We start from the raw sequence: 24628 nt of genomic DNA on the forward strand, positions 1-24628 counted from the left end.
GCTCAAATCGATCACTCTACGCGAACAATCCTTCGTGAATGCGCCTCCGCGATCGCCTGGATATAGATACTATTTTGATTGCCTCGCACTTTGACAATAAGGAATCGAAACCGCTGGGATCTCTCTATATACAGCTTGTTCATGTGCAGGGAGGGAAAACGATATGTCGTGAGGGTGAGCCAATTGCACACTAAAATCCGGTTTCCAAGGCCTACATGCATAATTCGTCGTCGTCTGTAACCAAACAATCCCCAATAGCCTCACCCAGATGCTACCCAGTTGCCTTTGCGCCAAGTCCAGTTGATGATGGTGATAATAATGAGATGCTGTCACTCTTTTTTGAGCCGCCCGCCCCGTCTTTTTTCTTTTTCAGTCCCATGGTCAAGCCTAACGTCAAAACATAAGAAAGATATAGCCTCTAATGCTGTCCGGGTAAAATGTAAACAAAGTCGAAGAAAAAAACAAGAGGTCTACGCCAACTCCAAGGTATGGATATCGTAGCGGGCATCTATCCAGTCGTCCACCACAAAATCTCATCTCGCCTATGCTCGCATCCCTTGCGCCTGTACTTGCCGTCTAAAAGTCGTTGGACTGGATATCATTGGCGTGCAAGCGTCGAAACTGTCATCATATCAAAACGCTTACGGCATTGTCCAGGGTTCCGGCTGAAACTGAGGCAGGCCATCTGGCGACTCTTGGTATGTGGCGATGCCGTCGTTGAATTGCTGACCCCAGAACGCCGGGTCATCTTCAAAAGTGAGAGAACCGCCAGCAATCGGGCCGCCGTCATCAAATGAAGAAGGTGCTGCCATGAACTTATTGTTCGATGATTTGGCGAAGCTGTCGTAGTCAATCGTGCTCAGGTCTGCTCCAGTAGCAAGGAAACTCGCTGGGTGAATAAAGCTGTTGCTTCCAGTGCCGAAGCCGTCGTAGTCACTATCGCCAGCGATGAAGTTGTCCTCTACTTCAGAGACCTCCCCAGACGTCGAAGTCGTCGCGGCGAGGGTGGGAGCTGGCTCGGAGCCCGTACCGAAATCGAAAATGCCATTGAAGCTCTGAGCGCCAGCCTGGCTGTAACTCGAAGGAGCAAACTTGTCCGTCCTGTCGGTGAGATCGATATGGCTCCAATCCACGGATGCAGCGCTCAGCCCAGCACTGAAGATTGGCGCATCGTGATCCGACGACATTCCTGATCCGCCAAACAGGTCGAAAGAGGCGTTGGGTACATATGTCGGGTACTCAATGCCAGAGAGATCAAGGGGCGGAAGCTGGTTGTTGAGTTGCTGGAAACCAGATGAACCTCTCATGAGTGGAGAAGCAGCTTCAGACTTGACTAGTCTCTGTGGAACAGGTGCGACGCGGCCCGATACGGGATCCTTGAGAGGGTTGTCACTGATGCGCTCCGGGGAGTGGCTGCCCAAGCTACTGGTGCTATGCAAGGAATTGACACGGCTGAGTTGATAAGGTCCGCACTTCTGAGAAGCCTTGTTGAGCTTGTGTGCTGGTTTGTGATGGCCGTGCTCGTCGAAGGTCAACATGCCATCAGAATGGACCGTATTCGCACGCCGCCTGCGAACGGGCGGCTTCGGCCGAGGTGCGATGGCTTCCTTGTCGGAGTCGGATTCGGGGACGGTGTCGAGGGCTGGTTCTTTCTTGTGGCTACAAGTGCAGCGACCACCATGATTACAGCAACAAGTCTCTGCGCGCGAGGAACATGAGTGTTAGAGGGGATTATTCTCATCATGGAGGCGAATACTTGTCAGAAGCACAGGGCAGACTCACCTCTATGGCCATCGGCCAAAGGTTGCAGGTGAGCGCATTTGCTTGTCTTCTCACCACAATCGCACTTGATGTGGGCAGAGCGTGACTTGCGCATCGACCGACAATGTTGACATTGGGAGACGGGGCGACCCTTCTTGTTAATATGTTGAAGGGGACGATCTGCAGCAAAACAAGCGGTTAGCTGCACATGTTTGCTAGAATCTCGATGCTCAGTGGTGTAGTTGGGGAAGGAAATCCCCCAAGTGAAAGAGGTAGAGGTAGCTTGGGGTATGTTGTGGTATAGCTAAATGAGCTGCATTGCATGGGTGCAATTGCAATGAGAAGAGAAGTGCAATGAAAGGCCCAAGAACTTACCAGAGTGTTGGCAATTGCTAACACGGTGACCCCGAACGCAGGCCTCGCAGGCATACTTCTCCCCGTCGATAATCATGTCGGGCGAGGCAAAACAAGCAGCAAAATGGGGGATGAATGGTTGGGAGGAAAAAAGCGATTCTAAGTTCCCCCGCCACGAGAGTTTGGGAAGGAGAGAGATCGAAGACAATCGGCGGTCGGCAGGCGTGCAAAGAAACGGTCGAGTCGAAGACGAGGATATGGTAGGTCGGGTCGGCCTGGAAAGTGGGATTTTCTTGCCCTGGAGCGTGGAGCGGGAGCTCTTCGGTCTCGTTACAGAATGTTTGGCGTGGGCTGGGGGGGGGGGCCGTGTTAGTCCAGTGCCCCTGGTTGGGTTGGATGCCGTGGGTGCGATGGCTAAAAGCTGGGCCGGCCGGTAGCGGAAGCTGGAGGGTTCTGGGTGTCTGTCCGTCCGTACTTTACGTACGGCTGTACGGATGGTGCTGGGACTGTGTGTGGTAGGTGGTAGGTGGGAGGTAGTAGGTGGTAGGGGTGTTGGTGGTGGGAACTTGGCCAAGGGTTTGTTTGTGTTGTCCGTCCTCTGGGAGGGTTACGGACCTCTTGCCTCTTCTTTTCTTGTGAAGAAGAGGGGAGAGACTGGAGTGACAGTGACCGCCAAGCACGACAAAGTGTGGAGGTCTATGAATAGGACATATCCGTGGGGTATACGGATAGCAGCTAAAAGATTTTCATAAAAACCAGAAGAAAAAAAGAGATGAGGACGACGGACGAGGGCAGGGTCGGCCAAGCTTCGAGGTACGGAGGTACTTGGGACCAATTGACCGATGTCAACGTCCGGAACAAGTGGGTAAGTCTAGTCGAGTGGTGGGTGTTGAGTGGAGAATTTTCATCACCTTTCCAATGTTGTGTCTGGGCTTGCTCCAGTTGTTCAAGCCTCAACCAGGTTGGCGCACGCGAGGTAGAATACCGACAGCAAAGGTTTTGTTCTCAGCAGCCCGTGACAGAAGTAATCGAGAAAACACGGGTTCAAAAAGATTCAACAGAGGACGGCAGAGACAGTGTAGAGCAGTACGTCGCAGGAGAGGGCCCGTAGAGACGAGCTGCCAGTATCGTATTCTGTAGAGCAGTCTGGTAGGGGTAGCTGAGCGTGTCGTCGCTAGTGAGGGTCGTCACAGGGCCTGTACCTGGGGCGCAAGGGCTGAGCATGTGCAACAAACAGGATGTGGTCGGTGTGTGGCGGACCGTGGTCGTCGACGAAGACCGTGCAGCGCTGTGCAGCGATTGCCGGTGTTGGCGCCTTCCCAGCTCTTCTCTCGCCTAGTGTAGCGTATGAAGTAGTGTCCGGGTTTTTGGGGTTGCAGGGAGGCGGGATGAAATCGAGACTCTGATTCGGAGACGCGGGGGGTAAACCAGCCGACCAGTCGCAGCTAGGCGTTGAGGCCCTGGAGGGTGTGAAGATCGGAGGGGTTGGAAGCAGCGCTGCGCAGTAGGGTGGGGGTTCGAGGTTCCCTTCTTTCCTTTGCTGGCACGGTGGCAGGTCTGTAGCGGAATGGCGTCAAAGTCAAGTCTGTACGTCTTCGCTGACAGGTATCCGTAGGTAGCCTTTGGCCCTCTTCACAGCTGGGCTAAGGTAGCTTGGCTGCAGACTGTGTCAGGCAAGGCACGGTCGGAGAGACTGTGGCCGAAAGAAGGTAAGGTAGGTATGTACCTGTGCAATGGGATTCCGACAAGATTCCCGAGGCAAGGGGAAAAAGGTCGAAACTGTCTTTGTATCTGTAGGTCGTAGGGAGTAGGAACAGGGTGCGGAAAGCTGCAAGAAAACGGAGACACTGGCACCTCGAGGGGAGCAGCTGGATCGAGTGGTGATTTCTTGGCCCTTGGAGATGACGGCGGTTGGTCGGCGGTGCGGTCCTTCGGTGGTGAAGCCCGAAGTAGATGAGTTCAGAGGTCGGGAGTTTGGTCGGCCAAGGGCGGGCGGGCAGGCGGATTCAGCCTTCAGGGCAGTGAACGAGACTGGCCGTCGGAGCTAATAACGCGAGATGGTGGCTGGTCGCTGAATTTCTGAAGGCCCTTGGCTCGTGGGAACCTTGAGAACGGGGGGTTTGAACGGTAGCCTAGAAGTGTGTTGGTACCTTGAGGGGCCGGCTGTGATTGGCGGGGAAGTAGGCGATGACTCGGTCGCAAACTAAGGTAAACTCGCAAAGTATTCGTAATGTCGTACGGATACTCTATCCAGGACTTTGGGACTCCTCATTCCAGAGTTGAAGGACAAGACACAAGGTAAGATCGGGTTGCACGATAGCTAGTTATGCCTTCTGTCGTATTCGCTGTAGGTTATTCCAAGGGCCGACTTTGCGCTGGCTCGACGAAAGGCGTAATAATTGCTCATGTGTAAGTGAGGTGGCCTCGACTGGCAACCTGGTAAATACTGGAGACCCTGTCTGGAGACTCCGTGTGTGTCAGTGGCATGCGGAGCGCAAGCTGTGTCCTGCCTTGATACTCAAGGAGGGGAGCGATGCGTCGCCTGACGGGCAGGAGAGTGAGGTAGTCTCTCCGTGGACACGATGAAGTTTCTCGAAAGATTGCAGAATAATGGGAAGGGACGTGGGACAGGTGGCAAGGTGAAGTGGCAGGCGCCGGGGCGGACGTGGGAAGCCATTTTAATGTTTGGGGCCTTCCGCCTTCAAGAATTGGGATTGGGGTGAGATTGAGATGATGCATGGGACAGGAAGGCGAGGCGCGGTTACCTTCCCTGGGCCACACTGGCACCTGAGGTTGACTTGGAGTGACGGGCAAAGACGGCGGGGACGGCGGTAGCTTCTTCCCTGCTTTCTCAAGCATCTTATTGTGCTTCTTGTTGTTCTCTTTCTCGCCGCTGCTGATTGTGGCCCCAACAGGTACATCAAGGTAGCCTGATCGAGGTGTGTTGCGTGCCTACTTACTGCTTCAGCACAAGGAACTTGCTACGGTGAAGGCCGACTCGGTTAGCAACTGACTGTGCCCATGGAGAGAATGGCACGGAATGGCAATAGCTAGTCGCAAGGCAGAGGACGGGAAAGGGCCACGACAACGGCGATGGCCATGACCCGGTGCCATGTATGTAGTGGTGGTGAACGGAATAAATTGGAATGGTGAAATGCGAGTGCGCGAAAGGGTGCACGCCTGAGGCGGGTGCCCTGGTCTTCATGTCAGGTCTTTCCAGAATCCAGCAGCCAGCAGGCAGGCAGGAGCCAAAGAGGGAGGGTTCGCCCATGCATCCACCACCTGCAGACTGTCTGGAGGCCATGATTGGGTCTTTGGAGCCGTTTCTATGGGGGGTGGGCCCCGTTCGACCTGGATGTGGGCAGGTACAGACAGTCCCATGAAGTTATGTACTCCGTACAGCTGGGCCTGGGGCTGTAGCTGGAGTTGGCGTAGATGTTCAGAGGAACGACCTGAGTAGGTAAGAGCAAGGTAATCTGTGACATGCCTTACTGGGCGAGAATGAAAGATCAGGTTCATTCGCGGGAGTTAAGAAGGCGATCAAGTACCTACCTACATACCTACCTGGGTACCTAAGGTAGAAGGGGATCATGAGAGCAACGCCACATTGTATCGCGCGGGAGTTCCTCACACTGATACGAATACCTCAAGAAGCTGGATGCAGACCTCAGTTGAAAACTGGCATGTGGCAAGCACTACTGTGTCCCTCGAGATTGGTATTTGTCTTGACTGTTGCGCCTTCAATATCTCATCTCGCCTTGGCAGCCCAACCTATCCATCAACTCCCGTGTATCTTGAGGTATTCATACTTACTCATACTAAGTCCTCAGAACATGTATTGGGTGAAACAAGCGAGACAATCACCCGTCCCGATCCCGTCCGACTATCCCGTACGGTGTAAGGATGCTAAGTACGTTATCCGTAAGTTCTTTGCAGAGTGTGAATATAGGCACAATGCAGCCTTGCTGCGTTGCGGATAAGACGGTCAAGACGGTAAAGACGGGATGAGGATGAGGATGCAAACGCCCCGAATCATGCCGATAAATACGATGCACCTCAAGGCTCGGACGGCGCTTCGTTCCGTATTGCTTACACAGTAGTCTATCTGTACCTACCTTCGCGTGTCTTTCCAACAGTCTACTTACGTGATGACCTTACCTGTCCTCGAACACAACCTTGTTGGTCCTGATCCGACAGTGGAGACCGGCTGGTGCTCCAAGCGTGGACTGGCACTCTGGAGTCTGGGGTTCAGATTCTGGAGTACCCATTTCATGATCCTTCAGACTCCAGTTTCCGACGGTCAGGACGGCGGCACAAAACACACGCTGGTCAATACTTGGCATGCCGTTTCTTATGAACATACGGCTATAGGCACGGATAATACTTGCGCAGTATTTGAATTGAAGCTCATGCAGGGTATATATGCTCGTGCCCAGCAGCTCGTTGGACTGTTCTACCAGCTAAGTGGCCGAAGGTAGGACAGGAACGTCACTTTCATTCGTACATGGCCATTGGATCTCAAAGGTCGTCAGTTGCATCTACATTACGTACGCCGACCTCGACGTCTGCGCTCAAAGTAAATGAACTACTGACTCTCAAGGAGTACCTTGGGTATTACTTCGTAACCAGCAAAGAGACATCAATTGCTGCCACTAAAACTAAGGGTAGCAGCAACAGGAGTCGCCAAGAACAAACTGCAACTTCACAGCCTCGATACTAACGCTCTGCGGGTACCAGTCATGACTGTGACTTGGAACCGTGTTAAGAAATCAACGATTCCTGACACGGGCCTCATTGTCTGCAAGCTTGGCGAAAGGTACTGGGGCATTTTGATCCCCTTGACTGGCGCCTAGACAGCAGAGCATATCTTTGTGATTAAAACATCAAGTTGTAACGTACTCGCATCAATGTAACCTCAGCTGATTCCCAACTTCTCATGATAGTCAAGACGACTGCTCAAAGCCAGGTGCCCAGCAACGGGTTTTAGATAGTTGTTCTATGCCAGGAGCGAAAACACCAACGTCGAGTGATATGCGACAGTTGATGCCGATCTACGTAAAACGTAGTTCTGGCAATTACATCACATGGCGAAGGGATGACCGTATCGATGCCCAGATACGATTTTGGGTCCAATACGAAGCAAGGTAGAGTTCCGCAATGGATGCGGAAATCAGAGCTCCGGGAAATTGAAATTCGCGTTGAAGTGTCACAACCAACGTCTCCAGTAGCGATGCTGTGAGCTTTGTGTCCGGCGAAAGCCATTGTGAAGCAAAGAAGAGCATGGAGCCTCATGGTTGAGACTCGTAGCGAGGCCAGGGTTTGACCAAGGTCTCATCACAGGCAACGGCGGCTACCGCGATGAACTGCAACGTCTGCCGCTGCCGGCCTTGACGTGGGAGTGGCAACACAAAAGACGTGAGTGGCCTGGGTAAGACGACTCGAGTTAGAGAGAGATGGGGGAGAGAGAGAGAGAGAGAGAGAGAGAGAGAGAGAGAGAGGCGGCACGAGATCGGAGAAGGTTGAATTGGTGGTTTGCTGTGAAAGAAAGAAGAGGAAGAAAAATTTTCGTCAGAAACAGAAATGGGCGGCGAGGGGTGGGGTGGGAGGGAAAGGAAGCCGTGGGGTGAGGTAATTGGGAAGGCGGTGCAGGCTGCAGCTGCCGCCTGTGAGGCGCGATTGACCTGAGGCACTCATACATCTGCAGATGTCTTTTGAGCCTTGGATTGAAAGTCAGGCCTGAGGTTGAGATTTCTAGGTACGCGAGCAGTTTCAGGGCTTCAGGGCAGATGCCTCAGGTACTCTGTACAGTCGAGAAAGATGCAGATACCTAAAGTCTTCCCAGTTTGGTAATTATTACGGAGTATCCGTACTGTGGTCGGCTAAGAAGGTACAAATGAAATGCTTTGTGACAGGGCGAACAGTCGGGTGAACGTTTCCTGATTTCTGGCACCCCCACCATGCTAGAAGGTGCATGACGGCAACCATCAACATTTACTGCGTAGGCATGACTTGCCTCATGCCCACGATATCTATCAATTTTGCGCATACGTGCTTGCCATGCTTTAGGTAACATATATGTAGGCACTGATTGCCCAAGTCGCCATCTTATCTCACGCTAAAGTTCTTCGATTGCCAAGATAGGTGTCCGTATCTCGAGAAAGAAGCACATGATTGCCGGTATCTAGGACGATGACGATGGCTGCAACCCAGCTGCCCAGCTGCCCAGCTACAGTGTATCCGTAGATGCGTGCCCACGGCACAGCTTCTAGAAGTCTGCATGGAAGACAACCTGATCGGGCCAACCGACGGGAGGACGAGAAAGGGTGGTATGGCGGCATGGTTTGCATTCCGCCTTCCTCCTTCCATCTAACCATTGGCCATCAGCCAGGTCGGCTGCCCGTCAAATTATCGGCGCTAAATGCTTGGGTCTGTGCGATTGACTGTGAATGGGAGGTGCTGCGTCCGTCTGTGTGTCGTGCGTGTCTACTCGGAAGATCCTTTCTCAGTCGATGCTTCACCTGCTGCACCGTCTGCTACCACCTTCGGCCCTTCTTGACACGGTGCAGCGCTGAGGTCGACCGTCGGCTGCACCTTCGCGACCCCCTCACACCCTCCGACAGGCGCCAGGCGCCAGCTGACTGTGCCGAGCGACTCTGGCTGATTGACGGTCCATCTCGTTGGTCAACCCTTACGAGGGTGTCCTTGACTGTCAACCTTTGGGGGCTTCTCTGCTCAAATCAACGTCTGAAGAGTCTTGAAGCCCTCGGTGTCCGCTTTAGGCTTAGGTCTGTAGTCTCTACTTTTTGAGATCGCAAGGAGACTTATAGACGGACAACATGTTGATCAAAGCCCGCAGACCAGCAGCCACAAGTCTGACCAAAACATGTATCCCCCTAGCTACAATGGACTCTAAAAGTCGCGTCTAATTTCTACACATGATGAGTTTGCTACGGAATCGATATCTGTGTGTACCAGAATGTAAACTACTGTGCCCACCTGTCATTGTGTCTCTGTTCACCAAGCCGAGCGCCAACGGTCGGAGCAACGTGAGGCGAATACAGCTTGCCAAGTATATTTAGAGAGTGGTACCCTTGTATCCGCTGCTTACATTGCCCCTCACTACCCCATTTTGCAGCCAGACCAAAAAAGAGAATCGGTTGCCCTCGGCCATTGTCGTCTCGTCGTCGAGTTCGTCTCATTATCGACTCGTGCTCTAGCTCGGGTGCAGTTCTTGTGTTCGGGTCGCACTAGCGAAGCGGCTTCCGCTAACGACATGACACGTTAAACCATTCTCGTTCAACGATGCTGAAAATGTCAAATGAAAGTTCGATAGACCATTACGAAGGAACCCGACGTCGATCGATTGGTGTGGCTTACAAGTTACGGTTCCGGGTCCTGAGGACTCGTCGGCGAATTTAGATTTGAGAGAAGGGACCTTGGATGAGGACCGGAGCTTCATACAACCCTTCATGTTCATGTTAATGAAAACTCGAGTAGCGCACGATCAAGATGTTTTGCGCAATCCAGAACCGCAAGGTCTTTGGACAGCCAAGGTGCCTCGCATCGAGAAGAAGAGCAATTGCTATCATGGACCAAGACCATGCAGGGCAACTCTACCTGTCGGACAAATGGGAATGCAATGAAGCGGGATAACCAAGCTGCCAAGGACTATTGACGTCCGATCGGCCAACTACATCTGTGCCCTTTGTGCGGTTCGCAGAATGCAGGCCAGAATGCTGTTACAAGCGGCGAAATCGAGGCACATCCTTCCTCCTCAGAGATCAGGGAGGTGGATTGACATTAGCATTCCCCATGTCACCCGATATCCGTGCTAAGATGGAAAATTCGAAGTGAGCCTCTTGGATGCAAAAGCGTCCAAAGCGCTTCTTGTAATTACTTTTCCCCCTACGTTGAACGGCTGGTCTCCTTTGTGGCTGCTCTTTGAGAAGCCGACTTGAACCGCGAAAGCCCAATTGCTCTAGCCCTCCCCGCCCCCTCTTTAGGCTTCGGCTTTCATCTGTTAGTCCTATTTTTATTCAGGTACGGATACTCCGCACTTCGTGACCGGTACTGGCGGTGTGGCTGGAAGAGGTGTCATCCAGCGACTATTTGTTGCTTCGACCGGTAAGTCCAAATTTGGAAGCTCCGCTGCCATTCGACCTCTTACCATCTACGTAGATCGTGCTTGTAGTATTAGTAACGACGGTGAAACGAAGGCCTTGATGTTGTTGATAGCTGCGCGAGTTTAATACTATTTAACATACGAAGATGTCCGTTGCCCTGATGCATGTCTCGATCTAAATGTGATGCGGAGGTCGAAAAAGGGAGCCATGGAGGTAGCATGGTGTCCCGACGAGTAATGTCCCTCTAGACTCACCCAGACTCATGGTATATGACTACGGGATATGATACGCGACTGTTTCATTCTGAGTAGATAAATTCTCCCTAAGCGAAGCTTATAGAATAACCATTGCTTGTAGTCACAGCTGTTTCCATAAGATAGGCGGGAGTTGCATCTAAGAGCCACTCCGATGACCGGGTCTTGGGCGATAATGCTGCGGCCAATCGAGGTCGTATCCAACAACTTAGATACGAAGAAGAACGAGTTGAGCGTCTGGACCGGATGCGACCTATTATCAGGACGAAAAGAGTTGGGGTCTATTCACTGTTTGCTGCATGGAGTCTAGCATCTTGCCAACGCACCGTCTAAATATTCGTGGGCAGAAAGTCGACCATACAGGTACACCTGATGCCATAGCAACCTTCAGGATTTTATGTGGTACTCTTGTCCTCCATGCACTGGGAGTGTTTGCTGGTCTCGTTAGCTGCCACTGTTGGCCAAAACATGTGGCAATGACACGATGGCCCGCTGCCGAGCCAAAGAATCTGCTCGTGGACGAGAAAGTCGCAGCGAGTGATGGCTGTATGGATCTGTACGCAGCAGCAAATCGATTGACTCTATTTCATCGTCAAATACTGCCATGGCCAAAAGGGTCTCTGCTGAGTCGGCAACTATGTGTTCGCGCCGTCCCGTGGGCTGATGTTGGTGCCCCAATGCCTTGATGTTCGCACAACGAGGAACAGTGCTATCGTTTTTGAGCTATTGCTCATGTCCAACAGTCAATTTGCGGTTGTGGAATGCCCGAGAACACGTTCTTGTCACTCTTTCTCTCCCGACGTCGCTGTAGCTGCGAACATGGTAACCTGTATTCTAACAGCTTACTTGACCAAAGACCATCGCTGCCGCTTACTAGATCTCGACACTATGACTTGCACATTGAGTCGTCACGGTTTCTCGCCGGCGAAGGATCAAGAGTAGTCAGCCATATTCTCTCTCGTATTGTGCCCTGAATTTGTTGCCGGTCCGACTTGTTGATGGAAGATGATATGCCTGTTATGTTCTGTTCCATGAAGGTCTTGCGAATCACACAAGTAAAGGCAGTGCAATAATCGACATTGTATCACAGCGTTTCATATGTGAGTAAGTCTATCTAGATCCTACGAGATCACACTAAAGACAATTATTAGAAAAGATATGGTTACAAAGAAAATTCATACCTTATCCAGGACGAGGTCGCTCGTGAGGAAGCCGGCCTACCAAGCCGGGCACGGCACAGCCAATGGCGACATTGCGAAGTGGGGCGATGTCGTCGTCAGTGCCAATCGGCAACTCCTCGGAACACGTTCAACTACACCTCGGCCAAGTTCAGTGGTGACAGCAGACTCTCCTGAACAGCTCATCGAGTAGCATATTCCAATATCAATAACTTTACTTTGGTACATGTTCGATCAATAAGACCGATTTTGAACCACTGCTACCAGGGGCGGAAGAAAGTACGATGGGTTCAGAGAAGAAGAACTCCAGCGAAAGGTACGCCCCTTTCTACATCCACGAAACGGTGACAATTTCATGACAGGGCTGAACTCAATACCACGTTGCAGCGCTGTGAATATCATCTTTATCGGAGCCGGCGCCGTTGGGTGCTTCTATGCTTCGCGACTACACCACGTAATGAAGCCAGTCCCCTCGTGCCACTCGTCCAACCAGGCTAACTCACGCCGTAGCCCGACCGAAACATACACGTCTCACTTGTTGCCAGATCTAATTACAAGGCGCTGAAAGAGTCGGGCGTAAAACTTCAAACCCATACATTTGGCGACTACATCTTTCATCCCCATGCCGCCTTTCCATCCGTCGACGCTGCAGCATCCTCCCAGACGCAGTGGGACTTTGTCTTCGTGACAACCAAGGCGCTTCCAGATCGCTCCGATGATTCTGCCATGATCGCGCCTCTTGTAGGGAAGAACACGAGCATTGTTCTCATCCAGAACGGCGTCGGGGTCGAGGAACCATTTCGCCAGCGGTTCCCCAATAATCCCATCGTGAGCGCCGTGACGATTGTCAGTGCCGAGCAGACCTCACCAGGTGTCATCCGACAAAACCGATGGACGAGGGTCAGTATTGGGCCGCATACGAACGGCCTCGGCACGGGTGACACTGAACTTGGACAACGCGGCACAAAGGCGGTCGAGCAGCTCGGCACGTGGTGGGGTCCCGGTTGGGGCGGTATCCGCGACGTAGAGCCTCACGACGAGATTGGGCTGCAGACGGTGAGATGGCACAAACTCTGCATCAATGCCGCGTTCAACCCGAGTGCTGTGTTGAGTGGCGGGAGAGGCAACGCAGACATGGTCACAGATTCAGAGCTTCGAGAGCATGTTGTGGGCATCATGAATGAGATCAGAGCGGCGGTGCCCAAGATTCTGGGACGAGAGTTTCCCGACGACCTCGCGAAGCCGGATCGTATCGTCAAGAGCACGGAGCGGAATACGGGAGCAAGGCCCAGTATGTTATTGGACTGGGAGGCCGGACGCCCGTTGGAGTTGGAAGTGATTTTGGGCAATCCGGTGAGGATTGCTAGAGCCCACGGGGTGGAGATGCCTCGTCTGCAGACACTATATGCCTTGCTGAGCAGTGCGCAGAAGACTCGAGAGGAGAGGGTTACCAAGGGGAAGCTGTAGCATACGAATGTAGCGCGTTAGATGGCCACCTGGCATGCTTGATTAGACTCAACTTCGCAACCGAAGTCAGGATTTACCGCCCAAGTCTGATTTATGGGCCCCATGCCCTTGATTCACCATCCCGCGACACGATGGTCACAGGTACTGATGGGGACGGGCACAATGTGACGGACGTGTATAGTTCGTGCATGGTCCGTCGAATAGCTTGTATTTGATGTCCATGTACCGTTTATCGCGCCTTGGTATGGTTCACTTCTTACAGCAAGTATGTAAATCTATCTGGACGAGCACCGCGATTCGAGGCAAAGTGGCAGGCTTTTAGAGGCGTTCATGGCTCCGTCTTCACAAGCCTAAATCGTATGTTATCTCATGTCAATGGACATAACTTTGTACCTGGGCAATAACCAGTTATGAAGTGGACAATCCACTCCGAGTACATACGTCAATCTTTTGTTTTTTTTGGAAAACATGGGACCTCCGAATGCTTCTGTTTGTTATTACGTTGTGGTGGCCGCAAACTTTGAACGACTAGTCTGAGAGATAGATCAACTCAACTATTGCTCATGGCTCATAAGCTGAGACTCCATCCTCTTGGCCAATGCTATCAAAACTTTAGCTGGCCTGCAGGCAGGATGCGCCCATCTCTGCCCCTATTCAGGTCAAGCACTCTCGATGTAGAACGGGAACTCAACAGGTATCATGGGTACGGTACGAGCACGCCTATCAAACATAATTGATGAGCCATGCAGCCCGGAGATTCAACACCACGAAATTATGCTTAAAGTGACGAGGGTTCTGAGCATCGTCAGGGTCTAGACCGATCTAGCGATGGCTTGTCAGCCCCAACGGCACCCGTATCTCGCTCGAGGTGGCACATCGCGGGAGATGGCAGATCACGGATAACGGGATGGCTCATGTGTAGGTACGGATAGGGGCCGAGCACTAGAAGCGGCAGAAAGCACGTGAGTGAAACAAGTCGCGGAGCCTTTTAACAAAGGACGCAATGTGCCGTGTGACCCGTGTCTTCCGCTGGGGGTCCCAGAATGACATGGGCTCGGCGTGGGCGGCACATCCAGAGCTGGGCCCAGCATGTGCCTCGTTCTTATTGTTTCTTACAGAACAGACACGGCAGAGTCGAAATTCTGGCAGTAGATGGGGCAGTCACGAAGTCAACACGTCACGTTCAGCCGAGAAGTGTAGCTGTCAACGGCCACAACAGTGCCGGGTTGGAGCAAGCTCAGGGTATCAATAAGGTAGTGAGGCGTTGAGACGTGGGTGAAGGGTACCCAGGCCATCAAGAGGTGTGGCGGTGGCGTTGATTTAATGTGAAGGGTCCTGTAGGTAACAGCTGCAGAAAATAACGTCGACACTAGCTACCCGACAAGAGGCTTAAGGTTAGATTATAAACCCAAAGTCTCGGAGCACGGGAAGTGCCCGTCCGTAAAGAAACAATGAGAGCCGGATGCGGTCGGTTGGGTCGGTGAATTTGCCCTCGAAGAGAGAGAAAAGAGGCTCTCTTCGCCGGATATTTCAACCAAGCAGCTGTCATACGTGAGGTGATGGTTCGGATCTGAGGGTGGGGTTGATGAACGGGCTTTGATTGGATTAGAAGATCTGAAAGCAAAGTGCACGGATTACAGCTTATGACGTAGGACCTGAGCAGGGCTGAGATGGCCCCTGGTCGTGCGGCGTGCCTGCCTCGCTACCGAAGACACCGACGTATGGTCACGTATGTGCTTACCTAAGGAGCCACGCCATGAAGGTATCTCACTTCGCACACCAGGCTGCCAGGTGTGTCATAGAAGAAGTAGGAACGGCAGGAAGAAATTGCAAACTGCCCGGTTACCCTAGCCCGAGACTCGGCTAGGCGGTGGGGAGAACTGTCGTCGGGGTCTATCGTCTACCGGCAAATGAGAAAAAAATACAGAATGCTTGGGCGGGTGCCTGCCTTCCTACTTGCTCGCCTGGGCGCCGCATTTGAGATACAATCCGGTTTTGAGACTGGCGTCGACGAATAGCCCGTCAGCTGGAGTCCAGGGGCCTCGATGGGCACGCACGGCATAATAAGGAATGTATGGAATGTGGATGGTGTATGTTGGGCAGTAAGGTTGTCTTTGATTGTGTCGGAAGAATTGGTCGGGTACAGACCGCGTTCCAGACCCTACTTGTTACTTGAATTGCTGTGAACGCCGTGCCAGCTTGCCAGGGTGGTAGGTAGTTGAAGTGCATCAAAGGAGAAGTCTGGGCTAGAACCCGGCCCCCATCATGCTCAATTTGGAGAAGCAACTTGGATGAAGCCTGTTTCCCCCTCAGCTCAGACATGAGTAGCCAAGGATAACAGACAATGATCGCAGCGACGGGAACACTTGGGCTTCAGTTTTCTTCTTTGTAGCTGAGAGTTTTTCGTTGAAAAATCTCGTTGGGAACGTAGACTGTCTTTCCATAAGGTACCTACCTACCCTTACCTACAGGGAAAGGCGAGGAGGATGGAGCAGGCAGGATTGCAAGCAAGCCTGACAAGCTTGAAGCGGGTTGGCAGGCACGGCAGGTTGTCCGAGCGGGCACGTGCAGCTGGGGATCCATCAGAGTCGACGCGAGTGGAGAGTCAAGTCTGTCCAAGCAAGGATCGACACTGACAAAGCCTTTTGAAGGATAGGCAATTCTGAGAATCCCATCCTCGACAACACCACGAATTTTGTATACCCCACTTGACCACCACCCACAGCGTCCTTCTCATTGCCCACCTCTCTTCCTCTCCCTCTCTCTTCCTCTCGTCTTGTGGATTGCCAGGCTTGCCAGCCACACACATAGCTTGGGAACCGTGAGGACGAAATCTGACACTCGCGACTCGGCACTGGACACTTGACGCCAGCCACAACAAGGAGAAGAGCGCATCATGGAGCCTGTGACACGCCAGGATAGCATCCAATCAGGGCGAGCTACCTCACGGCCCAGGGTATGCATAGTCAGGGGGATATCCTAGTCGTCACCCAAACTGCCAAAACCCCTCCAGTCGCCGTCGTTGACTGCAATGACTGTCTCCGAATTCCAGTACGAATAGAATGTGGCGAAAGGCAAGATCTGCCCTTCTCGATTCCCGCCTTTTCAGCACGCTGGAACCCCCGATCCCCTTCCCCTCCACCCCACACCACTTCGTGCCACTCTTACCTTAAGTTGCTTAGCTGCTTAGGTAAAACAGCATTTGCGCGTGCAAAAAACCATCAAGCCGGATAGAACATCCCCATTGGTACCAGCTCCGTTGTGGACGGATGCTGCCAAGTTGCTCCTTGGTCCATCGCTGCTAGGATTTCCAAAGCTGTCCTTCCACTCTGTGTTTAGCAGCTCCGACTACCAACTCTTGTAACGGTTTCCATCATTCTTTCCATTCCAAAGCGCACGATGTATCATCTTTTCAGCTTTATGTTCATACGGTACCCCGATTGCGTTGCATGACTTACATACCGTTCCTCCGACCGAGACTTACATCAAGATATGCGGGCTAGACAAGATGTCTGGCATCTTGTGGTGGAACAAGACAAGAGCCCGTGGAGCCCTGCGGCGGAGAGATTCATTTTTTGATTCGAAACTAGGTAGCTATGGCCGAGGTTCCGTATGCCGACAGACACGGCCATCTTTCTGTAGGCAGTATTGTATGAGAGGATGGATACCCGATATGCCACCCCGGTCGCCCCGATGCGCTGCACTTCACCGGGTTTTGAGGAGAGCCATAGAGAAATGGCAGCTAAACAGCCACAAGCACAGCAGCGCAAAAGAGCAAGCGGCCTGGTGTCCGGACGTTGGCCTTGAGAGCTCGGGGTCCCTGGGGCCTCGTGTTCGTTGCAACCGGATGAAATGCTCCTAATCAAGGTTAGCCGGGCATACTTCCAGGTACCTCAAATGCTTAGGTAATTCTAGTGAGGTAGGTACCGCAAGCGGACGAAGCAGCTATGGAAGGACCTTGGATTATGGCGTTGCAATCGTCCCTTCTCACCCTCGGTGTCTCCCCTGCGTGCCTGTGTAGATTGTGTTCCCCTCCATTTGGGGGCCATTGCGCTGGGGGCCTCTCTCTCACGTCGTCAAGCAGTTTGGCACCTCAGTATCCGTAGGTACTCCGTAAAAAGACTGATGAGTGGGCTTGGTCCGCGATTCCAACTTGTCCCACGGAGGGGGCCACTTGATTGATGATCGGCACACTAAACAGGGCTAGACAGTTCATCCTGGATCCATGATTCCATGTTCTTGTCTCTCGCATCCATCCCGAGACTTTGTAGGGAGTACGGATACCTCACCAAACCTGCTGTTGATGCTCCTTCCGCTTCTGTTTTCGCTACCTGCTCCTTCTTTGTTGCAAAAGTAAGATTTCTGCCACTGCTGCCGCTGTAGGTCTCGTACGGTGTTCGGCGTACGATTCAGGCGGCATTATCCGTCTACCTGTGCAGAGCACTGATGACCTTTATATTGACCGCTCCGTGACTGGATTGTGGATCGTGGTTTCGACTGGACTAGACTGGACTAGACTGGACTGGACTGGACTGGATTGAACTTGACCAGGTTTGACTGGGACTGGGTTCGAGTGGGTGACTGGGAAGGAAGCAACAAACTGGATCGGATTGGGCTGACTGGACCGGGCCACGCCGTATCTCATTCCTGTTTTTGTTGCCATGTCGTCTTTCCCTTCCAGCCTTCCCATGTGCCCGTCTCCCCGTCTCGTCTGCGCTTCCCAGATTCTGCGTGCCTGCACAACTGAGGTGCGCTGTCTGTGTTGTCTGCGTCATGACCTTAGGGCATTTATTTTGGTGTATTACGGATAGCGCTCCTGCTTCGACGCTTACCCTCTCAGACCTGTCCATCGAGACGCTTTTACCTCTACAGTGTGGCTCTCACCTCTGTCTTTCCGCCTTACTCTCCGATCTACGCCCGCTGGCTGGTCGATGTACCTTTTCGTTATTGATGTTGGCCGGCACACGAGACGGGCTTCCCTCCCTTGCCTTCTTCACCTCTCTGCTCCCAGGTCCGTATTGTGCAGCAAAGAAAAGCAGAAATCCGTACTTGGCTGTAAAGTCGCCTGTATGTAGGTAAAGCAGTACGGAGTACTTGTTCATCATTCATCTTAATGTGCCTAGGTAGGTTACTGTAGCCGTCCCTGTGAAAGGTACGGATACCGGCCCCTCTTCGCCTCTCCAGATACCTGACCTCACCAACCCTGCCCATTTGCCGTTCTTCTTTTCGCCTTCCACTTCCCTGCACGGTGATAATTCTTCATTTGCCACTCTCGGGCTGGGGCTTGAAAGATCCCCCCGTTACTGACTGTCTACCTGTGTCCATACTTTGCATGTTTCCATCAGCCACTTCTTCGTAGGCAATGACTACTCACTAGCCTCATCTGTTGCTGGTCTTTCTTCGCCTTCGTCTTCCAACCCTCCATTCCATTGCACTTTCCAAAGTATACCTTACCATAACACCTGCCTGTCCACTGATTGCACATCTGCATGCCATCGCCTCTTCTAACCTAGATCTAGCTCTGGCTGATAGAAGGTGCCTTTTCTCGTGCCAACCTACCTACCGATTGCACCTAAAACCCCCCCTAACGTCTGGATAAGGTATCTACTGGACATAGGCAATCCGAGTAGCGAATCCAGTAGGTGTGCTGCTTTGGCCACCTTCCTGTTCTCAGCCACGAGTTTAGGTACGGCTTTGCTCTGCCACTTACTTACCTACACACGCACATCTCCCTCACCCTTTGGTCGCCTTTCCTTCATCGATCGATCCAACCCGGTACACACACCACACCACCACGGGCCCAGACCTGAGAATCGAGGAATTCCGAGGCTGAAGTGCCCATCTCCAGTCTCCTCTCTCTTCACTCATCGTTGAACTTTCGACAGACGATACGGCACAGAGCACGCGAAGCTCTCTCGCTACAACCCGGCGATCTCTCGACGTCTACCTCAGCTACCTCACCTTACGGTCTGGCCAAGGTAGCTTTACCCACCTCACCTTGACACGAGCTCGCCCTGCGCCCTCAGCTTTCGATTTCCCATTTCCCAACCCCGGCCCACTGCCACCAAATCTCGACCCGTCCGCGCACAATTGCATCCCACCCCGACATCCCCATCCCGCACGCCCCTCTTCGACGACCGAATGATCGAGTAGACAAATCCTACGCACCGCACTGCAAGCAGGGGGGGAGAGCACCCATACAAGGGAAATTCTAGATCACGGCGAGCCTCTGCGCTCTTTCTTGAATCCTTGGAGTTTGGTTCTAATTCTTTCTCACCAACGTTTGCACCACATTTGCATTACACTCCTCTCCATCCCCCCTCATTCGCCTCTTCATTTGAGGTTCACGCGTACTCTTGTATCCTTGCATCTCACCAGCTGGCTCAACACATTATTCTACGCGCCTTCGCTCCATGCCAAGTATCACTGATTACGGACCTTTGAGCCTCTTCCGGCGAGGCCTCGTTTACATAACTGCGTCGGAGTTGATAGACTTTTAGGTCTTTTTTGCCATATACAACCGAGGACATGGACGCCCCGTCCGACGCACGGCGGCCCTCCGTTTCCTTTGCTAGCCGCTCGACGACAGACTCCTCCTCGGAGGCGACTCCCATCCCCAGCGTCCGTTCCGATACTGTCACGCCGCACATGCCAGACTCGTCTGCAGCTCCTACTCCCGTCTCCGTCAACGCTCCCCTGAGCTCTTCCTCATCATGGAGTGCTAATTCTGATCGCCAACTCGGCTACACTGCAAGTCCCGATCCCTCAGATCGCGTTTACCCGATCCGCTCCGTCGTGCGCGTAGATCGCACCGGCAGAACCTCTGGCGAGCATGACTACTTCCCCAGAGTACCCGATCATGGCCAATACCAAGCCCCCCGTCCGAGCAACCCTCGAATCGATACCGCCGCCTTCGAAGCTGTTCCTCGTCGCGATTCTGCGTCCACGCCGCTATCCAATGTCACCTCACCTGGCGATCGACAAGGAATCCAAGCGAGGAGGAAGAACGCCGGGTCTGGCCCTATGTCCAGCGTCCAAGCCGATGCCGCACGTCACAACACCTCGCAACCGCTGGATATATTTCAAGATGTTGCTTCAGATGTTGAAGAGGACTCACTACCCGGCGACGAGCATTCGCAAAACCAGGCATCATCTACCAGCGCTCTTGGAGACTCTGCTACCGATGCTCTCCTGACCACGCGCTTCAAATACGTCATGACAGATGAAGGGCATCATGTCATCACAGGCACCGACGGTGTATTACAAACTTGTGAGGATGAACCGATCCATACCCCGGGAGCTGTGCAAGGATTTGGCGCATTAGTGGCCATTCGCGAAGAAAGCCACGGCCAATTCTCTGTTCGCTGCGCCAGCGAGAACACGGAGAAATTGATCGGATTCTCTCCTCAGCAGCTTTTCCGACTTGAAAGTTTTCTGGATATATTGAGCGAGGAGCAGCAAGATAACCTACTAGACCATATCGACTTCATTCGCGACGAAGACGCAGACCCCGCTATAAACGGACCCGAAGTCTTCAGTTTATCTATCCGCCCCCCGAAAAAAAAGAGTGTCAAACTTTGGTGCGCAATTCACATCAATCCTGCGCATCCAGAACTCGTCATCTGCGAATTTGAAGTCGACGACGATCATCAATTCCCACTACGACCCCCGGAGGAGGCCACACCGATGACCCCTGAAGATACCTTGCAATCAAATCCCACATCGGAAGAATTGGCGGAGAGCACCGAAATCTTGAGCAAGCCGTTGAGGGTGTTGCGAAGCGCACGCAAACGCCGAGGCGATGCTGGTGCCATGCAGGTATTCGATATTATGTCCCAGGTTCAAGAGCAACTTGCGGCGGCCATTAACCTGGAAGGGTTTCTCAAAATTCTGGTGGGCATCGTCAAGGAACTGACAGGTTTTCACCGGGTCATGATATATCAGTTCGATTCTTCGTTCAACGGAAAAGTGGTTACGGAACTCGTCGACACCTCGCACACCAAGGATCTATACAAGGGCCTACACTTCCCCGCCTCGGACATACCGCGACAGGCTCGCGAGCTGTATAAGCTGAATAAGGTGAGGCTCCTATATGACAGGGACCTGGAAACCGCACGTCTGGTCTGCAGGGCGAAAGAAGACCTCGAGGCACCACTGGACCTCAGCCATTCTTACTTGCGTGCCATGTCACCCATCCATATCAAGTACCTGAAGAACATGGCTGTGCGGTCATCCATGTCGGTGTCTATTAATGCCTTCAACGAGCTTTGGGGTCTCATTGCCTGCCACTCCTATGGCCGGAAGGGCATGCGTGTCTCCTTCCCCATCAGAAAGATGTGTCGTCTAGTCGGAGACACCGCGTCTCGCAATATTGAGAGGTTATCATACGCGAATCGACTGCAGGCCAGGAAGCTCATCAACACGGCACCGTCAGATAGCAATCCTTCGGGTTACATCATTGCTTCGTCCGACGATCTTTTGAAATTATTCGATGCTGACTTTGGCATGCTCTCGATCCGAGGGGAAACGAAGATTTTGGGCGATCTCGAGCATTCGCAAGAAGCGTTGGCTATGCTAGAATATCTACGCTTGCGGGAGCTCACGTCAGTGGTCACCTCTCAGGACATCAAAGAGGACTTCCCAGATCTGCGATATCCTCTTGGATTCACCGTTATCGCAGGCTTGCTGTATGTTCCCTTGAGTGTCGGAGGTAACGATTTCATTGTCTTCTTCCGCAAAGGTCAAGTCAAAGAGGTCAAGTGGGCTGGAAACCCGTACGAAAAGACTCTTCGCGAGGGCACTCAAGCCTATCTCGAGCCTCGGAAAAGTTTCAAGACTTGGCACGAGACTATACTTCGGAAATGCCGAGAATGGTCAGAAGAACAAGTTGAGACAGCTGCTGTTCTCTGTTTGGTTTACGGCAAATTCATTGAAGTATGGAGACAGAAGGAAGCTGCATTGCAAAGTAGCCGACTGACGCGCCTCTTGCTGGCGAACTCAGCCCACGAAGTCCGGACGCCGCTGAATGCTATCATCAATTATTTGGAGATCGCGTTGGAGGGTTCTCTCGACCAAGAGACGCGCGATAATCTCGCCAAGTCGCATTCCGCTTCAAAGTCACTCATCTACGTGATCAACGACCTGCTCGACTTGACGAAAACTGAGGAGGGTCAAAATCTGATTAAAGACGAAGTATTCGATTTCGGCATGTGCATCCGAGAAGCGACAGACCCGTTCACCAACGACGCCAAGAGAAAGGGTATCGAGTATCAGGTTATAGAACATCCTGGACTGCCGCAGCACGTATGCGGTGACAGCCGACGCCTCAGACAAGCTATTTCGAACGTTGCAGCCAATGCAGTGCAAAACACATCCAGTGGATTTGTTAGAGTCGAACTATACGTCAGCGAGGTCCTCGAACGACGAGTACGCGTCGAGATTGTTGTTGAAGATACAGGCAAAGGAATGACGGCCAAGCAGCTCGACACACTTTTCAGGGATCTCGAGCAAGTGAGCGTCGAGACGGACGAAGTCAGCTCCATATTCCCAGATGATGACGAAGCGAGCAAAGACTCTAGGATATTGGGTCTGGGCTTGGCCGTCGTTGCTAGAATCGTCCGCAATATGGATGGCCAGCTACGGCTGAAATCGGAACAAGGGATCGGTTCGAGATTTGTGATTCAGCTGCCGTTCGACCTGCCTGGCGATGTGCCTGTGCCACCGGAAGGCGGTCAGAAGTCTGCAAAGTCGAACACTACCCCAAGCGTGGCTTCTGTCACAACGGCAGCTGTACCAGATAACGACGGCGAGATGATGCTCATCGATCGCGGCAGCAAGATATCGACGGTTGAGGAAGGTGGGACAGATGCTCTAGGTTCCGAGACGCGAAGCTTCGAAAGTATGAAGACAGCAGGTACGGGAGGAAGCAAGGCCAGTGGCCAGAGCTCTATGAGTGATGCAGATCGCTTGATCGACGCAATTCAGACGCCACTTTCTATTGGCGAAGCTGATATGAACCGACCGTCGACTACGCGACAGCAGTCTTGGGAATATTCACAGAGGCTGAGGTCTTCGGAGAGCCGCACTGCTGGAGTATCGGCTGCGAGGCGCAGAGGATCCCGTACCTCGCCTCGAAGCAACCCCAGCATCTCAAGCATGGAAGCCTCCAAGCCTCCAGAGGTTGGGTATGCGACAGTTACAGATGCGAAAACGCCCGTCAGAGCTGTCAAGGTGCCAGATGAGTACGTTGATGAGACATCCGTGCCACCTCAGTCACAGCAAAGCGACTCCTCACGATTTCTCTTCGAAGTCAATAGTCGCTCAAAGCTAGGCGGTGCATCGGAAGCTGGCACAATCGGTAGCACCGTCGGCACCGCGCCAAGCGTCGTCTCGGCTTTCGACGAGACGAAGCTCCAAGTTTTGATCGCGGAAGATGACCCTATCAATTCGAGAATTCTGCGAAAGCGCTTGGAGAAATCTGGCCACCAGGTTTCCCATGCTGTCAACGGCGAGGATTGCGCTACTGTCTACAAAGAGAGGCCTGAAACCTTCGATGTGGTGTTAATGGACATGCAGGTATGCCGTACTAATCGCTCAATGCTTGTGTGATACCGACTGACGCCTGAACTCCCTAGATGCCGATTGTAGATGGCCTCACAAGTACAAAGATGATACGAGCCCACGAAAAGTCCAGCGACCATGGTGGGCACTCAGCGATCGCAACTCACAACGGCCGTATTCCAGTATTTGCAGTTTCTGCATCTCTCATTGAACGAGAGAAAGACAAATACATCGATGCCGGATTTGATGGGTGGATTCTCAAGCCTATTGATTTCAAGCGACTCAACACGCTTCTCTTGGGAATTGTGGACGATGAAGTGCGCGCATCATGCCTATATGCACCTGGACAATGGGAGAAGGGCGGCTGGTTTAACACTAGGAACACTGAGGAGAGAAAGGACGATAACATACCAACACCTACAGTGTCCCCGGCGCCTGTAGGCACGGACACGTCTGCGGAGACCACAACAGATGGAAACACAGATCCATCGCCAGAGGTGGAGGTTTCCAGCTAAACTCATCAGAGTTTGGCTGGCAGCCGGCACTGATAGTCGACACCGGCAAAAGCGCAGCAGGGCCCCTCCTACGACTTTTTGGGAAGACATTGTAAACTGATATCGGCGGTGACAACATCAGCTACTGCTACCTGTACAACGGCAAGATCTTGACGAATCTTGCTGTTTAAGATGCTTTGCAAAGCTGGCATTCAGCCGAGCAGCGAGGAAGGATGATGTCAAAGAAGACATCAGCGACACTACCATGACGGCTCTTGGCGAATATGGAGTTCATGGGTGACTCAAAGGAACGGGTTCAAAACAGGACACAAGCTTGTTGAAATATGATGAAAATAGATTTCAGGGGAAAACGGCAATGATACCATGGCAAAAGCATACGGATTGCATGGGGAAGGTTACCCAGGGGGGCTGACTGT

General features: G+C 52.6%; 4 protein-coding genes across 4 annotated transcripts; 3 read left to right on the plus strand and 1 right to left on the minus strand.

Moving 5' to 3' along the window:
- Nucleotides 1–641: 641 nt before the first annotated feature.
- On the minus strand, nucleotides 642–2212 carry CPAR01_00011 (copper fist DNA binding domain-containing protein; the record flags this gene model as incomplete). Its single annotated transcript, XM_060484304.1, has 3 exons — nucleotides 642–1648; nucleotides 1783–1941; nucleotides 2137–2212. The coding sequence occupies 3 exons, from the start codon at nucleotides 2210–2212 to the stop codon at nucleotides 642–644; spliced, it is 1242 nt and encodes a 413-aa protein (XP_060355161.1).
- A 3106-nt stretch (nucleotides 2213–5318) lies between these two features.
- Nucleotides 5319–5498, plus strand: CPAR01_00012 (uncharacterized protein; the record flags this gene model as incomplete). The annotated part of the gene is made up of 1 exon (XM_060484305.1): nucleotides 5319–5498. One exon carries the CDS (start codon nucleotides 5319–5321, stop codon nucleotides 5496–5498), a length of 180 nt encoding a protein of 59 aa, XP_060355162.1.
- A 6428-nt stretch (nucleotides 5499–11926) lies between these two features.
- On the plus strand, nucleotides 11927–13137 carry CPAR01_00013 (2-dehydropantoate 2-reductase; the record flags this gene model as incomplete). Its single annotated transcript, XM_060484306.1, has 2 exons — nucleotides 11927–12124; nucleotides 12181–13137. Coding segments are annotated over 2 exons (1155 nt in total), but the record flags the coding sequence as incomplete, so codon positions are not given.
- A 6528-nt stretch (nucleotides 13138–19665) lies between these two features.
- On the plus strand, nucleotides 19666–24212 carry CPAR01_00014 (hsp90-like protein; the record flags this gene model as incomplete). The annotated part of the gene is made up of 2 exons (XM_060484307.1): nucleotides 19666–23712; nucleotides 23772–24212. 2 exons carry the CDS (start codon nucleotides 19666–19668, stop codon nucleotides 24210–24212), a joined length of 4488 nt encoding a protein of 1495 aa, XP_060355164.1.
- Nucleotides 24213–24628: the final 416 nt, after the last annotated feature.

This window comes from Colletotrichum paranaense, assembly GCF_030867605.1.
Source record: "Colletotrichum paranaense strain IMI 384185 chromosome Unknown Scaffold_1.1, whole genome shotgun sequence".
NCBI classification, from domain to species: Eukaryota; Fungi; Ascomycota; class Sordariomycetes; order Glomerellales; family Glomerellaceae; genus Colletotrichum; species Colletotrichum paranaense.